This window comes from Lichenostomus cassidix, chromosome 26, assembly GCF_008360975.1.
Source record: "Lichenostomus cassidix isolate B80296 chromosome 26, HeHo_3.0, whole genome shotgun sequence".
Taxonomy (NCBI): domain Eukaryota; kingdom Metazoa; phylum Chordata; class Aves; order Passeriformes; family Meliphagidae; genus Lichenostomus; species Lichenostomus cassidix.
In genome coordinates this window covers 2,063,730-2,080,859 of record NC_139506.1, presented here as the reverse complement: position 1 = coordinate 2,080,859, position 17,130 = coordinate 2,063,730, and the positions used below count along the sequence as shown (strand labels likewise).

Below are 17,130 nucleotides of genomic sequence, written 5' to 3'. Positions count from 1 at the left end.
AAGGAACGACTACAGGACTCACTCTTAGGCAAGAAGTCAGGTGGCATCAGCTACTGAACCACCCTGCCTGAACCTGTGAGACAAGGATTAGATTGCCATGGCAGAATGACACCCTGCACCTCACCTGCTGCCAGGTAAGCAGATGCTGCCAGAGACAGTTGTGTTGGACAGTTCACAGTTACAGCCAGGTGGGGTGACTGTCACAGCCAGGGACGAGTTAAATACTGAACAACGAGTTGTAACCAAAACTTTAATCCCAAGGATCTCACAAAAGACATTTTACAAGTGACATGAAAATTCTTGTACAGTAAAGAAATGTTTAATTCCTAATGTTTACAATGTACCATTAGACACAACACATCCACTCCAGGTGTCAGTTCTGCTGTGGATTTGGTCTATTCAGAGGTTCTGGAATAGATGGTCAATGAACAATCAGCTAATTAAGGACTCTACTCACACCAAGTAAAAAATTAACTGACCCTATGGCTAAAAAGTTTTAATTCATGGAATATAAAGCAGCTCAGTCAGAACTGGAGCTGGATGAAGCTATAGCCCAACCCTTTCCCTCCCCATGCCACTTGCTCACTTTCCCAGACCTGGATGGAGCACCCTTATCCTGCTCTGCTCCTGGCATGATCCCACAAGAAACACACCATCCCTGCACACTTCCTCAAGCTGAGCCCCAGCAACCCCCAGCCCAGCCCAGCCATGCTCTCCCAGCTACACAACACAGATCATTTGCCATTCCTCACACACACACAAACCGTGTCTAATGGTACATTGGAAAACCATTAATATTACAAATCATAGGATCTGCTCAGAACCATATACAGATTCACATCTTTACATATGCCACCTGTTACAAGATACAAGAAACAAAGCAAGTTCAACAGCTAAAACATTTTAAAAATGCACCAAGCTTTATGAAGTGTCAAAACAAAACAATGTTCTGTACATACTCCTGGCCTCGGATCTCATGACTTCCTGTACACAGCTCCTTCCCACAGTCTTATTTCCTCTCATTTGACCTGGAGCGACTGAAGAATGACAGACAGGTTACATTAGAATCCAGGTGCCAGGAGCAAATTTTCCTTTAAGCCCCCCAGCCCCAACCAGCAGATGGTATTTAAGCATTTTCAAAATACTGTTCATTTAAAAAAACTGAGTATTTTATTGTTCAGGGTGAAGAACCTCCAATGACACTAGAGGTGATTCTCCACCACCACCACCTTCGGCAGTATTACTAAGGCACAGAAAGGCATTTTTACATTTACTCAGAACTCACAACACTGAAGGCTCTTCTTACCTGCGAGACCTGGAAAAGGAGCGAGAAGGCTTGTGGTTCCTCTCTCGTGAGAGTGATCTCTCTCTTCTTCTGTCTCTGGAGAGGGACCTGGTACAGATCACAACACAACATCATCAGAGCAAAGCTCAACTAGGCCAATGAAGCTCCCTGAGGATCTTCCCTTCAGGAGTAAACTATTCAGTCAGGGGAAACCTGTTACAGATGCTGCTATTAACACCTTCTTGAGGGAAGAATAATCAGCCTGAGCCAACAGCTCACAAAATGCTATAAACAGGTGTGCAGTACTTCGCAGAAGGGTTTGTTCTGCAGAACCCCAGCTATGCACATCCTGATTTATGGCTGGACTCAATCTTAAAGATCTTTTCCCACCACACGGCTCTATGATCCTATGCTCACAGTAACTGTGAGAGTTATCAACACTTAACACATTAACACTCCAACTTTGGGGAAAACTGTCAGAAAACCCCAGGCAGCTGCAGGAGAGGAATTACTTCCATTCTCTGTATCCTTCCACTGCTATCCCTGGACTCTCAAACAGCTCAGTAATTCCAGGCAAGCAGTATGACAGAGGCAAATCTGCTTGCCTCTTACCAAACTACAGTCTGTGCACAGCCCACGCAAGGAGCTGTTCTGGGCTGTTCCTTTTCAACCCCCCAGCCTGGAGCAGTCCACGGGGTAGGGAATGGCTTCATACCTGCTGCGGCTCCGGGAAAAGCTTCTCCTTCGCGGTGATCTAGAACCAGAAAACCAAATGTGAGGCACTTTATCCATTCTTTGAGTTTTAATGGGGTGAGGCATTTCCCAACTTGTCAAACTCACTGTTGGGCCCAGGGAACGTGCCAAGAATAACTGGCATCCATCATCCAGTAAAAGGCATGGAAAGATTAGGCAGTAAAACCAAGCTCAGTGTGAACAGCACGTTTCCAACCACGAATTCACTTAACTAAGAATGCGTCAGAGCAGAGTTGTCCAATGCAACACTTTCTATTTCAACTAAATACACTGCCCAGAACACCACACCAAAGTCCCACAAGTGGTTCCAAAAAAAAAAAAAAAAAAATAGCACAGAGCAAATGTTTTGGAACCCATGCAAGCCAAAAAGGTCCATAACAAGACATAAGAGATATCAAGTGGAAAAAAAAAGTGAAAATGCGCTCAGTGTCAATATTGATAATGCCATTAAGTGCTACATTAGAACTGCATATTTGTGATTGTCATTTTTAATGCCATAGAGTGTGTTTAGACTATTTTCTTATAAAAAATAAAAAAATTAAAAATATAACCTTAGCTCGGCCCAGTTCATCCCAAAAAAGTAATTGTTTTAAGTTTTGAAAACTGTTAGTAAAACCATTTAAAGGTGATAGGATTTTTCCGGCAAGGAAAAGCTACATTTGTTAGAGCTTCAGTAAAAATTTAGTTTGGCATCTCACATGCAAATATCCTGTTTTTTAAGTTATTCACAGTGTAAGAGCTTCCATATCACCCTTAAAAGTTTTCTCAAGCAACATATGTACGTTACCACTCAATTATGCACAGCCAGCCTTTGATTGAGAAAAGTAATTACTTATAAGCCGCTTACTCCTTATTTTAACCAGCAGTAAACTGTATAAGCAGGAAAAACTTACAAGTCTTTGGTTTCAACAAGCTAGAAATGGTGAGGTGAGGCTGCCGGACTGACTGCCAAGAAGAATTTGCTGAAAAGGTTTTGCCAGATGTTGCGTTGTATTTAGTTGGTTGGCGAAGGGGGTGTTGTGGATTTTTCCTGCTTTTTTGTTAGCCGAAGGCTGCTGCTGTAGTTGTTGTGAAGACATTTGGTAAATAAACAGCTGAGCTGATTGGCCGGGAATGTGTGGGCGGTCGAGGTGGCTGCTGCCGATTTGGTTAAGGTTGGAGAGAAGGCTGAGAGAAAACAGCATGCTCGGGAACCAAAGGGCGGTGCAACCTGACGACTGGCCATGCCTGGGTCATGTGAAACGACACCAGCCAAGCTGCATGGGGCGCGCTGGTCACATGACGCTGAAAGGGCTAGTTGGCTGGCTAATGCAGACTCAGAGGGTGGTGAGAAGAGACATGATGGTGACTCTGTAACGGGTTCATTTTTATTAATAGATGGACCAAAAAGCATAAAAAAAATGAAAAACAAGCCATCAGTACAACCATCTATTAGCTAACAAATACTCCTAATGTGTTATTTTTTTCAACAGCAAAAGGGTAAGCTTGAAACCCTGACTTGGGAGGACTTCACTCACCTGCCACAGGTAAATTCAGTCCTGTAAAAACCACGCTGCACACTTAAACTGCCAGACAAACTAGTCTGGGTCCAAGAATGTGCCAGTTCCCAAAAATCCTGCTATATGCTAGAGCTGGGTTTGCAAACCAAGTGACAGGCTCGTCACATGATGCTTTAATGCCAAGCTAACACTGAAGTGTCAAGATTCCAGATGTTCAGAGCAACTGTTACTCAATCTATTATTTAACAGCTGCCTGCTCAGGAAGTATTTAAGTTCTGCAAACAAAGCGGAGAAACCCATCAGTATGGAAATGCTAAACTGCTGTATGTCATGTTCTGCCATTATGGAATAAAGGAAAGAACAGCCTAAGTTGAAGTATGGGGAAGAAAGGGAAAGTGTGACTAGAAGATGAGCAGATTTTAGGACGAACGAGGATAAGCCCAGGAGAGAGGGCACTGACTACCAACTGCACAGTCACCTAAAGACAAAAGCCAACACTCAACACAACTTAAGTTCACCTCGATTTTGTAGGGGGGTTGATTTTGTCTGATTTTTTTTAGCATGTCATCGCCGAATCATGACCAGATAGATGAAGGTTACCCATCAACATGCCTTTAACAACCTGCTTCTAGGATGCTACGTGGTAACTGTGCCAAGAGCTCTAGGATTGTGCTGTGCCCAGGTACCTGCGCCGAGGAGGGGGACTCCTCCTGCGATAGTCATCCCGAGGGCGCCGGCCCCATGACGGAGGAGGGCCGCGGTTCCGACTCCGCTTCTCGCCGTTGGAGAGCTCCACTCGGACTCGACACCCACACAAGGTTCTGGGGAGAGAGGTTGACAATGGTTAGCATTTCCAAAGAGAAGGCAGCATGGTAGAGAACACAAACAATCCAGAAAGGTGAAAAAGAATGGGTAAGAGCAAAAATGTTCTGTCATGGAAGTACAGTGTTCAGGGTCAGCTCCAGAATGACTGTGGTGGCCCCTTCCCTGGAAGTGTCCAAGGCCAGCCTGGATGAGGCTTGGAGTAACCTGGTCTATCTAGTGGAAGGTATCCCTGCCCATGGCAGGGGGTGGAACTGGAGGGGCTTTAAGCTCCCTTCCAGCCCAAACCATTCTGGAATTCTACAGCAGACAACAGGTTTTGCTGCTTCTCAAAACTGCTGTGCAGTAAAGCAGACAGGGAAGGAACCACGGAGAGTCTCCATGAGCAGTTTTGCCTCTTTACAGTAAGACCATCTTCAACTTCATTAACACACAGAGACATACAAATAATTTCTCATGTGGTAGTTCAACTGTGAAGTGCAAAATTAACCATTACAACCCTATTCATGAAGGACAGCAGGGTTAGATTGAATACTAGCAAGAAATTCTTCCCTGTGAAGGTTGTGAGATCCTGGCAGAGGCTGCCCCTGCATCCCTGGAAGTGTCCAAGGCCAGACTGGATGGGGCTTGGAGCAACCTGGGACAGTGGAAGGTGTCCCTGCCCATGGGGAGGATGGGACTAGATGAGCTTTAAGGTCCCTTCCAGCCCAAACCATTCTAGGATTCTACTTCTGCACTGTAAGAACACCCTTATAGTATCATATAAATAAAGAGTGCATAACAAATGTGTCAAGACATTAGACCAGCAGTTTAGGCTTCCCAATTTAAAACTGCATCATTCCCACAATGTCTTATATTTTTGACCAGCCAAGCCAAGCACACAAGTCCATTTTACCTTCCATCTAGCTCTCTCACTGCATCAGCTGCATCCCGAGGATCTTCAAATTCCACAAAGGCGAAACCAGGAGGATTTCTTGCCACCCATACACTGCGCAGTGGTCCATAGTAGCCAAAAGCTCGCTCTAATTCCGTTTTGTTGCCATTATTTCCAAGGTTACCCACATAAACCTTGCAGTCCAGCGGACAAGAGTCACGATGCATTGCTAGGACAAGAAAAAAAGAAGTTCACGCATATTTAACACAGCGCACGTGCTTGTTCACTTCCAAAGGAAGTCGCTCTGTTGGCTGCTTCCCCCTGAAACTTCGGCAGTGATACGATCAGATGGGATGGAAACACTCTGTGGAAGGGGCGAGCGGGGTGGGAGGAGAGTGTCAAAAACCAACAAGAAAAAACAGCTGTTATGCCGCATTGTGATTAAAATTCACTATTTCGGGGAATTTCGTTTACTTTAACGGCTTACAGATTGGCGGGGGAGGGCGGTCCCTGCGTCCCTCTTCCTGCTTAGCGCGGGGGATCTGCAGAGGGCGCTGCGCGGGAGCGGCTCCATTGTTCCCGGATCGGATTAGGATCAGGGCCACCCGCGCACGGAAGGGGGGCAGCGCCATCTCCGGCCGAGCCCCGCGGGCATTACCCGGATACTCGCTCCGGAGCTGCTCCTCGGCGCGGCCTGCCGTGCCGGACCAGCGCTGCTATCCGCGAGCGGCCCGCCGCCACTCCGCCCCCGCGGCACCTCCCGCTCCGCCTCGCCTCGCCCGCCGCGGGTAGCAGGCCGAGAACGGCTCCTCCCGGCAACGCGCGGCCTCCCCGCCGTCTCCCCGCCCGGTTCCGCTCCGGGCCGCAGCAGCCGCCGCCCCAGGCCCGGCGTTACAAAATGGCGGCTGTTCTTTGTCTGCCGCCGCCACCGCCTCCATCCGCCCCGCCGGGGGATTCAGGCCGCGGCTACCGCCTCCCTGCCCGCCCTCCGGGGCGAAGATCCTCACCGGTGCTCAGAGAGAGGGCGCGCGAAGGGAGCCCGCGCTAAACTCAGCCGACTCGACCCTCAGCGAGACCCCAGCTCCGCTTTTCCTCACTGGACAAAATGGCGGCCGGCGCCTACCCCGCCCGTCTTTATATATGACCAACGTCTCCCACGTGACGACAAGCGACGGCGAATCAGAGGGCGCCGTTGGGCTGATTGACGGGTGGTGTCACGGCGCGCGCGCGGGTGGGCGGGGCGTTGGCGGCAATGGCGGGAGCGCTGAGGGGGTTGCGCGCGCTCCGCCTTGGCCCTGAAACCACGGGATGAGATGGTGGTTTTTCTGACTAAAATGAAAGATAAAGCTTTATTTCCTTGTGGCTCTGGCCTGGTGAGGTCCTTCCGGGTAGGGTTAACACCCATGAACACTTCAGTTCTCTCAGAGCCATTTCTGCCCGTGAGCTTCAAATAAGTGTATTGAGTAAGACAAGAGTTTTTGGTAAATTTTATTTACCAAAATAAAATTGTTGGGCTTTGCTTTCTGAGGCACAAAAGACTGAATTGAGTTGCTGGGGTTTTTTTAGCACTTGAGAAAACGAGAGGATTTGAACAAAGGAATTTTAGTTACAGATACACAGTGCTGTTGCTGTGCTTTGCAAACTCTCATTGATAGGTGATATTTATATGTTCATCAGGAGTTTTAACCTCTGTTTAAACAATTAACTTGCTTCAGGTTGCCTTAGATAACAAACTTCCTGATTTGGTTATCAGGTAATATAAGAAATTCACCCAAGGTTGTTGCTGCAATCACCTCCCCAAACCTCCCTTTGCAGCCAGCCTGGCTTTAATCCACACTTCATCTCTTTGACTAGGGACAGAGAAGATTAATTTATCTGGTACAAGTACAATTAATAATACTTTGAATCAGGTCATACACAATAAAGCATTTTGAGTACCAATTAATGCTCACTGACTCTGCTTTCCCAGCAGGAACTGTGCAGAGGATGGGGTTTGCTGAGTCTACCAGAGTTCCAGAAACCCAACTGGAATTAAAAACAACCACCTGATAGAATTCATTGGAATTTTCCAAAATCTTTTGCAGCATCCCCCATTATTTTTAAGAGCTTTTTCTCAGTAAAATCCTCCAAGGGTCAAAACTGGCCAAGGGACAGAAACACAATGATGATTTTGAGGTAATAGATGCTCCAAAGTATCTTTATTGTGTGCACAGTTATCTGAGAGTTACCTGCCTTTAATTAAGGAAATCTAATCCATTGTAATCTAAATTAGTTGATGGCTAATTTCCTGAGGCAACACAAGCAAAGGAAATAATTTGAAGGTTGGGGCTGTTCAGCTATTTCACTTTGTGACTTCTTTGAGATGGTGATTTCCAGTACTCACCTCCCTTCTCCCAATGGGGTTTGCAGCATTCCTAGACCCTGCTCAGGTCACAGAATGTACATTTAAACATGATTTAAGTTTTGCAATTATGGATATTAAAAAAAAAAAAATAAACAAACCAAATATTAGCAAGCAACTTGGACAACCTTGTATCTTAACAGAACTTTTAATTTCATATCTTCATGATGTATGAAGATAATTCCAGATGACAGACTTGGGAACAAAGGATTTATTCAGAAGTCAGTTCATGTCCTGCAAAGCAAACAGAGCACTCAGCACTCACCTAGGACATGTCACCTGCTCTATTCAAGCACTTCCCTGGGATTAAGCCCCATTTATAAACCACAGTCCACCAAAATCCTGTCATCCAAACATAATCCTTTTCCAGTTTGCTTTTGGCATTATACAGAAACTAAACATGGCACATCACCGGACACAAGGCAGAGCTCAGAGTGTTCAGCCAAATTCCCAGAGCTGGGGTTGGGATGTGCCAGCACAGCCCCACAGCACTTGTGTCATTCCAAAGTCACTCACTTGATTGTCCCCCCAAAGCTGGTCCCCAAACCAGCCCTGGGCAGCTCTACATGTGAATGTCACATATGTGAAAGCTGCTTTGTGCCACATTACTTCCCTCCTTGTTCCAAGTTTGTGAGTGTTTGGAAAGTCCCACTGCATTGCACTCGCTGGCTTTTACAGTAAGAAAATGCCATTTGTGTACAATATTATTGGTTAAATGTTTTATAACACCCCCAGACCAGGATCCATGACCACACTCACCTGGAGTAATGTGTTCTGGTGTCATGGTTTCTGAGATTTCAGTCTCACAGAGGAAAACAAACACATTCTAGGCATTATGATTTAGAAGAAACCTCAGCTGTGTGAGCCAAATTTAAGGGATCACAGAATCACAGAATCTCCTGAGCTGGAAGGGACCCACAAGGAGCACCAAAGACCCACTCCTGGCCCTGCACAGACACCCCAACAATCCTACCCTGTGCTGAGAGCACTGTCCAAACGCTCCTAGAGCTCTGGATACTTCAGGAGACAGATAATGTTTACTGGAGAATCCTTCTGTCAGCAGGAGGATGTCTTAGAGCTGCTCATCAAGTGAAAGCAGACACTGACAAACCCAGTTATTTGCTGGCACGATTCTGCCCACGGAAAGGCCTTTTGCTGGGAAACGTCATTGCACAAACACAACAGGAACTGGTGGAGGAGACATCTTCAGTCAGAAACCACCTGCACATTTGAGCCTGCCTGAGGTTCCTGTGGATTCACCCCATTTTCACATCCTGCCCATAGACCAAGCCTGGTGAAGGCCATTTTCTGAAGAAACAGAGACTCACACAAGCCTGATCTTTAGATAGATAACAGCTCATTCCCATGAACTCATCTGTTTACAGGGTACAAGTCCCTTATTCCATCACTTCTAAAACATATATATTTTTACAGTGTGAAAGCTTTTAGCTGAATCTCAGACTTCAGGGAGAGTGAAGGAACAGACAGTAATTTCTGTATCCTAGACCTTAACTAAGACACAGCACCCAGCACAGGAGCACAGCATGTCCCTGAGACTCAGCGTTGGGGATTAATTAGTGAGAAGTTTGTTTACTTGAATGACATTTCCTTGCTCCTCCTTCACCCCCACCTTTCCAGGTGTGAGGCTTCTGCCACAGCTGGGGTCTCACCTCTAAGCTATGGGCACCACACAGTGACATTCTCTTGCAGGGGCAGATCCCAGAGAGTTCCTTTTTATGGAGACATGGCCCATGGCACTGGGAAACATCCCTTCTCTTTTTTTGTTTTTACTCAGGTGAGGTCCTCAGGAGACTTCTGCAAGGCTGTGGAATCTGGGATAAGCTCAGAGAGTCCAGTGGGTGTTACAGAAGCAGCAAAAGGGACCTGAGGCTTTGTCTCAGCTTCACCTGAATTTATTTTGCACACATAAAATATTCCATCTGGAGACTGTTTTGGGAAGGAAAAAGAGAATCAGCCCCAGCCTTGGCTTCAGGACAGGTTTTGGAGGACAAAACACTCACCCTTGCTACCCTGTTCAGACAGAGCTGTGAGTCTCAGGAGCTTCTGTAAAACTGGCTTGGAATCAGAAAATGGAGAATGAAAACAGTGAGCCTGAGTCACTGCTGTAAAACTCTAATTTTAATTCCCTGGAAGATGGGAGTTCTCTCTGGAATGACGCAGTACACAGTCCATTAGGGGCCAGGATTTCAAACTGCTCCTGGAACACTTTGCCCCTCTTCCCCCCGAATGTGATTACTGTCACCTCTCCGGATGGCACAGGACTGTCCCCAGCAACGAGGAGGCGACACAGAAGAGCTAAATGCACCCACAGGGAGGGGAAGCCTGGAACTCACTCCTGGGAGCTCAACTTCCCCTCTTGAGGTGGTCATGGAAGCCATGGAGCTGCTGGCTCCTTCCCTGGGGCAGAGGGCTGGTGATGCCCCTGTAGCACCTTGAGAGCAGATGTGGTGGTGCGAAAACTGTCGTGGTTTGCTGTGAGGTGACATTTCCTCCCATCTCTGCGGGAGGGAGGACAAACAGCCCTTCAGCAGCTGCTGCTTCCCCAGCAGCCCAGGGCAACTCTATTTACCACAGTGTGGTCAGTGTTTCCTCTCAGCAGGGCGGTGCCCAGCTTTCCACACACAGCTCACAGGAATTCGGCTTGGTTGGGCTAAGAGCAGTAAGGGAAAAAAAAAAAAACAACACAACACAAAAATAAGAATAATAAAAAAGAGTTGATGTTTTCGTCAGGGAAGCAGGAAGCTTTCTGGAGCCCACACTCCTGTTGCTGGTGAGCAACAGAGAACAGCACATGGAAAAAATTCCTCAGATCTGTCGGCCCATCTCCCTACAGATAGAGGATCCCTTTGATGCAGCGCAGTCTTCGTTCAATTAAATTTTCAAATCCCAGCCCAGAAGATCCCCCTTGCCCTAACGAGGCTATTTGCACATTTGCTTTGCTTTCTGTTCCCTCCCCCAGCTCCTTCTTCCCCCTCAACTGGGCCTCCAGGCTTTCTCTTCCCTTTTTCTTTCATGCTCTGCAGCAAGCCATATTCCCTTCCTCCCCCACCTGGCTCCCCGGGGAAAGGACTGGAAAGCAAAACAAAAGAATCACTCCCTGGGAAACTATAATTGGCACAACCCTCCTGCTCCAAAATGCCTCCTGAAGGTGAGGGAAGAGCGAAGGCTCCTCCCATGCAGACAGCAGGAAAAGCCGGAGGGAGGGAGAGAAGGCTTTGAAGCCAAGGCTGAAACCTTTGATGGCTCCAAGAGTGCTGTGCGGGACGCCCTGGGGGGACCAAGCTCTGGTCAGCCCGAATCCCTGCTTACTGTCCCGGTAGAACAGGATCCTCCTCCACTCTGCAGCCTTCAGGGTTAATTCATCCCACCTAAAAATACCACCTGGGAGTGCTGGTGGGACAATTTCCCCTTGTGACATTAGCACTGACCCCATCACAGCTTGGAACATTTCCTCCTGGTGTGTGGCTGGGGCTGAAGTGTGCAATCGTCACATTTTATATTTTCTTTAGAAATATTGTATCTCTTACAGAGACAGTGTACCTCCAGAGCAGTCCGACCTCAGGGAGATGTCATAAAGCCACGACCATGGTTATTTTGACTTCTCCTGAGTCCTTAGGTGGAAGAAAATGGCCAGTGGAAGGGCATAACCATGGCAGTGTGGAGTGACCACCAGAACATTCTCCAAGTGCCCCTGCTCTGACCCCTCATTGCAGTCTCTGCCTGTGGTCACTCAGCTGACATTTTTCCACTGGAAATGCTGATAACTGCATCGAAAAAAAACCAATTGTACTGGGGACTTGAGAAGTTCAAGGATGAATTGTCCCAGATATTTTAGACAGGAGTTTGGCCAACGCTTATTAATCCTTGAAGATGTAACCAAGGGATCCACAGCAGATAATGTGGTGTAACCACAGTGTAAGTGCTGCCCTGGAGACTCAGATGTGAAGCTGAGCCCTGATTTACCAACATTTAGCAAATGTCAACTTTAATTGGTGACTCTAATGGGTGACACTTTCCCTAACAATCAGGACTCAGGTAATGAAATCAGGAACATTTATTGGGTCTCTCGGAAATAGCAGGGCTCAGACTAGCTGCCCTGAGGAACATAATGAAAAGCAATTTGGTGTCCATGGAAGCTACAAGAACAGACGAGGCTGTGAAGCCCTGCAAGGGGTCTGTCTCTGCAGGACAACGTGTCTGCATCCACCTGAGTCTGGGTTTATCCCTGTGCCCATGGGAAAGGAATTTGTCACTTCTGAAAACACCGAGCAAATGATCTTTCCAATCTTCCCAGGAAACTGCTCCTTAGAGATGATAAATAGATTCATTGTGTTTCACTTTGAGAAATAGGAACTGGTCCTCTTAACTAGTTCCAACCTAATGATCCAGCCACATCCTGAGTATCCAAATTCTACTGAAATTACCTGGTTAGAGATCATACAGTGAGTATCAAACCTTGTATGGGGAGACCTTGTAGGGTTTCAAAACATAAACTGGCTTTCTGCCTGTCCTACCACTTGCACTTTTACTGTTTAGTGAGTTGATAAGTCTTCTCCATTTCTCCCATTTTCAAGGTTTCAAACAAGTTTCTTTACTGTACAATCAACACATCTAAACGAGATCTGTACTGAACATTAAAATCCAGTGGGATCTCATTTAGGTTGCCCAGAGAAGTTGTGGCTGACCCTGGATTCCTGGAATTGCCCAAGGCCAGGTTGGATGGGGCTTGGAGCATCCTGGGACAGTGGAAGGTGTCCCTGCTATGGCAGAGGGTGGCACTGGGTGATCCGGAAGGTCCCTTCCAGTCTAACTATTCTGAGATTCTATTATTTACCAGCTCCTGAGATGTTCTGTGAGTAGCTGGGTTTTACTAGTTGTGCAGTGCAGAGGTCCCCAGTGTTGTTAATTTAGATTCCTCTTCCCCAGCTCAGGATCCCACACAAGAAAGGAGGGAGATCTCTTTTGCAGAACAGAGACACTTTTCCTGATCAACCCTGGAGCAGCTGGATATCTCTTGTCCATCATCCTGGAGCACAGGAAAGCTGTGCTAAAACCCAAAGTTCTCACAAAACAGGAGAGACTGCAAAGGAAGAAGAAACTGCCTGCAAAGTTGAGAACTTTTCCTTAGACACAGCCGAATATTTCAGAATCCAGGATTTATTCTCATTGGAGCTGTTTCATTTCCCTGACACGAGAGGAAAGGTCTTAGTCACAGAGAGCCATTGCCATTGCTCCTGAGCTCCCTGGGCTGCTATAAAAGGGCACCTGGTGTCACTGCACTGCAACATCACCAGGAGCAGGTCTGGACTTCAGTGGGATCCAAACAGCACCATCAGTAAGTGGATAATGTTCCTTTTGTAACTGAGAGATGCTTTTAGTTAATGTATAATTTACTGTTGATCACAATAGCAAAATGTAATGTCTCTATTGTGTCTGCATTAGCATAACTTAAAAAATCACTCAGTATTTAATACACACATCTCTATGTATATTTATGTGCATGTATCTGCATTTAATACAGATGTTTTCCATCAGAACTAATACCCACTTGTTATTTCACATCTAGTTTGATTTCAACATATTGCCCAAGGAAATTATTCACAAATTACTGGGGCAGACTTAATAAGAATCAGCTTGTTACAAGCAAATATAGAATTGATGTAAATTTATGTTCTGTTAATGTATAATTTGCTTTTCTATCCAGCCACTGACATTATTCAAGTTGGTGTAAAGACAAGTTGTTTGAGGAGATGCTGAGTTTTTCATTATCCCAAATTTCTTCTGCACAGAAAGAAATATTCCTTCAAATAATTATACAGGAACATGTCTTTACTACTTTTATATGACAATTTAAATTCTGCAACTTTTATTTTGTTGTCCCTCAAGGTGTTGATGTAACAATAAATCCAGGATTTGCTGGTAAATGAACAAAGGGTTAGACTGGAGTCAATCCTAAAGCAGGTACAGTCATTAGAACCAAAAATGCAGATATTTTAGGACCAGACCCGGCAATAAAGGCATGGTGGGGCTGAAGGGATGGGTAGGTATGGATGTACCAAGGTCAGGAGCAGATACAGAGCTGGATGAAATTGTTAGATTAAATAATCATTGCACAACTACATCTTCCAGCTGTCCCTTCCCTAAGCCAGAAATCCACTTCTTCACAGAAAAGAAATCTGACATCAGTCTCATATAATCCTGGATATTTGGGTGTCAGCACTTGTCTTGCTCATGGAAAATGTTGTGTTATTGGAGACCCAAACCCCTGGATTGTGAACACCTTTTAATTTTATATTCCTGCCCCAGCCTTAAATACCTTTTGGGTTTCATGATTTTCAGCAATCCTGATCTTTTTGTCAAATTTCTGTGAAGTTTTTACCAGGAAGGTCTCTTCCAAGTCCTGAAATAATTTCCTGTGCTTGCAAATACACAAGAATTTAAAATGTTTTATTGAGAGGCAACAGTGGGAAAGGAGATTTAGGACTCAAAACAAGGAAATGTAGAAATATCCTGTGCATTCTTGTCTTTTCCTGGTGTATGTTGCAAATCCACAAATCTGGGATGAGGTGGGAAGCCCTGGGATATTTTACCACAGCACAGTTCTCCACTCTCACCCCTGCTTAAAGGCTGAAATTCATTTTGTCAGGTGAAAGAAAGAACAGAGGAAAAGATTTCTGATCACACAGTCAACCTCTGGTCCTGTGGAGCTGATTTAAAGAAGAGAGAAAATGTTCCTGCCCCAGAGATCTCTGCAGACAGTTACATTTTTGGCAATTCTTTTTTTGGCCTGTTTTGCAACATGTCAAGACATTGAAAAGTAAGCAATATTACCTTTTTAATTCATTAATATCATTAGAAAACTGCTCACTTTTGATTTCATGGGCTGTGTTCTGCACTGCTATTAGTTACTCCAGGCATGACAGAAGAAAAATTTGATATATTTGATACAGCACCATTTTACCTCAGCCTCTCTGCAGTACAAAATTACACCAATTGCATCTCTAGATGTGTAACATGTACCACATTTCAGTTGTCACTTTTAAACAGTGCAGCAAATCACGTAAGGATGTTCAACATGAGCCATGGAGATGGCATATGCTGAAATTCCATATTTAGGTTCCCAGTCAGATCCAAATCTGCAGTGGGAGCCTATAGCTGCACTTAGAGCTTATCTAAGCAGCATGGAATCCTGAAATATTTGCATCTGAGATTTAGCTTGCCCTCCTCAGTCAACAGTTGACTCAAAAGTTTTGATGTATCTGAAGAAAATAGGGGTTTGGTATTATTTCATGGACATCAGTGATTTCAGGTAAATTACTCCCGAGTTAAAGCTCTGGAGGGAAAGAAACAAACCCAAGAGTCCTGTAACACTGAGGTGATGGAAAGGGAACTTTATTCTGCTATTGAAACCTCTGAAAAGAATCTAAATTTGGGAAAGACCAAATCTCTGTAAGAGCTCCTTCAGTCTGCTACAGTCATTTTGTCAATGTCCCCAGTTTAAATTGTTTTAAAAACGGGAGATTCAAGGTACATCTTTGGAATAGCACAACATTTCAGCTGCCCATCTGCAGGGATCCTCAGGCTGCTGGAGCCTGAGGCACCTCCAGTGCTCCTTCCTCAGCGCGGAGAAGCATCTGGGGTTGATGGATGCAAATCACATCCCTGTCCCTGACTCGTGTCTCCCTTGCAGCCGGCGGGCAGTGACCGAGCACCAGCTCCTGCACGACAAGGGGAGGGCGTTCCAAGGCCTGAAGCGGCTGCTGTGGCTGCAGCACGCCCTGGGGGCTGTGCACACGGCCAGCAGCAGGGACAGCCCACTGCCCAGTGCCGCCTGGGATGGGCAGAGGAGCCAAGATCCCTCTGGTTTCAGCAGCATCGACGGAGATGAGGCTTCAAGCCTGATGAAGCAGCTGCTGGAACTGACAGAAGCTCAGGGCTTCCTCCCGAAGATCCCAAAGGGTAACTGGAACCCACAAGGCCTTTTTGACCCCCTCTGACTATTCCCACAAGTGTCAGCCCAGACATCTGTCCCTCCCTTTACACGTGTGCTGCTGGAGGGAAAAGCTCCAGCACAAAGGTGAACAGCAAAATGAAAATCCTTAACTGCATTCACTGCTCCAGGTGTTCATTGACACTCTCATACAGAGCAGCTCCTCTCCCACCTGAGCACCGGGACTGCCATGGATCCCTCTCTTCCCTCGTCCTGTCTGTCACAGATATCTTAGGCATGGTGTGTCCTGTTGGAGCTCCTGTGGCTCACACGGAGCAGGGAGTTTGGTCATTAATCTGCACATTCACAGCCTCATTCACAGCCTAATGGTTTGACTCCTGAAGAACTTTACATCCCAATACAGGTTATCTTCCATTCACACCTGCCTGCAGAAATTTCACACTCAGCTCTAGTAATGACCTACTGTAGGTCCAGAGGGGCTTTTTCCTGCTCCTCCAGCATGAAGACTGTTTTAAATGTCTTGGCCCTTCAGGTTTTCCCTCATTTTTCCAGGTAGAAGTCGGCAGTGATCCCCAGTCAGCCAAAGCCCTAGACATCCTCCTTGTTCTTCTGGTGGAAGAGATGAGAATGAGCTTTCAGGGTGCCTGTTTGAGTCTTTTGTTCCACTGCTTCCTTTTCTTTCTTCAAGTAAAATCCTCTCCCAGAGCTCCCACAGCAGCAGGAAACCAGATTCATGAGGCCACCTGTGTTTCCTGAGAGGTAACACTGGATTTTGCTGTTCACCTTTGATAACAAACTGACCCTCTCTGTCTAAGCAAAGCAAGGTCCAGTTTAACTGTAAAATCAGTCTTTCAGACATGAAATCTGTCACGTGTGTTACAAATATATCAGCATTTCCATCATGTAGGGACTCTACATACTGTTTTAAATCCTGAAATTCCTCTGTTGCTGACAGACTTCAACTGTCCTGAATGCATTTCTCAGTGATTCAAATGCTGTTAATAATAAAAACCCTTTTCACCCTCTTAATTGTACTTGCCATTTATTTTTTTGAAAAAAATGCAAATAAAATGAAGCAAAACAACATTTCCCAGTATCTCCACACATCTGGGATGAGTATGGAATCACATTTTTTTGGTTACATCACTCCTCACAGCTCCCTGTTAGGTTCTCAAGGCCAGTCAAACCATGATTGAAGCAGATGGTTTCAGATATTCCCGAAGAGCCAGGAGGGAAGGGATGAAAATGGGTTGCACAGCCCAAGCTATACAATGAGTTTGCTGAGCTGCGATGTGAGAGCTGTTCCTCATTAAAATCAGAGGATGCAGCCTCGGGGAGCTGCCTGTGACAGCTCTAACCTGTGGGACACGGTCAGGAGCTGCCCAGCACACTGCGGGATCAGGCTGTCCTTGTCGTGCAGCGTCCTCGGGGGCTGAGGGGCTGTTTCCTTGATCCCTGAGGGGAGGTGACCGCGGTGGCTCGGTGGCCCCTGTCCCTAGGTACACCTCGCTCCCGTGGGCATTG

General features: G+C 46.2%; 1 protein-coding gene across 1 annotated transcript; it reads right to left on the bottom strand.

The window, feature by feature from the left end:
• Nucleotides 1-236: 236 nt before the first annotated feature.
• Nucleotides 237-6,393, bottom strand: SRSF3 (serine and arginine rich splicing factor 3). The gene is made up of 6 exons (XM_085082756.1): nucleotides 6,241-6,393; nucleotides 5,255-5,462; nucleotides 4,224-4,358; nucleotides 2,001-2,039; nucleotides 1,307-1,393; nucleotides 237-1,037 (listed from the first exon to the last, which is right to left on the bottom strand). Exons 2-6 carry the CDS (start codon nucleotides 5,458-5,460, stop codon nucleotides 1,010-1,012), a joined length of 495 nt encoding a protein of 164 aa, XP_084938882.1. The 5' UTR covers nucleotides 5,461-5,462; nucleotides 6,241-6,393; the 3' UTR covers nucleotides 237-1,009.
• Nucleotides 6,394-17,130: the final 10,737 nt, after the last annotated feature.

Coding starts and splice junctions, on each gene's coding strand:
- SRSF3 (XM_085082756.1), bottom strand. CDS start 5,460: ATGCATCGTGACTCTTGTCCGCTGGACTGCAAGGTTTATGTGGGTAAC. Junction 4,359..5,254: donor GTGAGAGAGCTAGATGGAAG/GTAAAATGGACT, acceptor CTCTCTCCCCAG/AACCTTGTGTGGGTGTCGAG. Junction 1,038..1,306: donor TCCTTTTCCAGGTCTCGCAG/GTAAGAAGAGCC, acceptor GTCATTCTTCAG/TCGCTCCAGGTCAAATGAGA.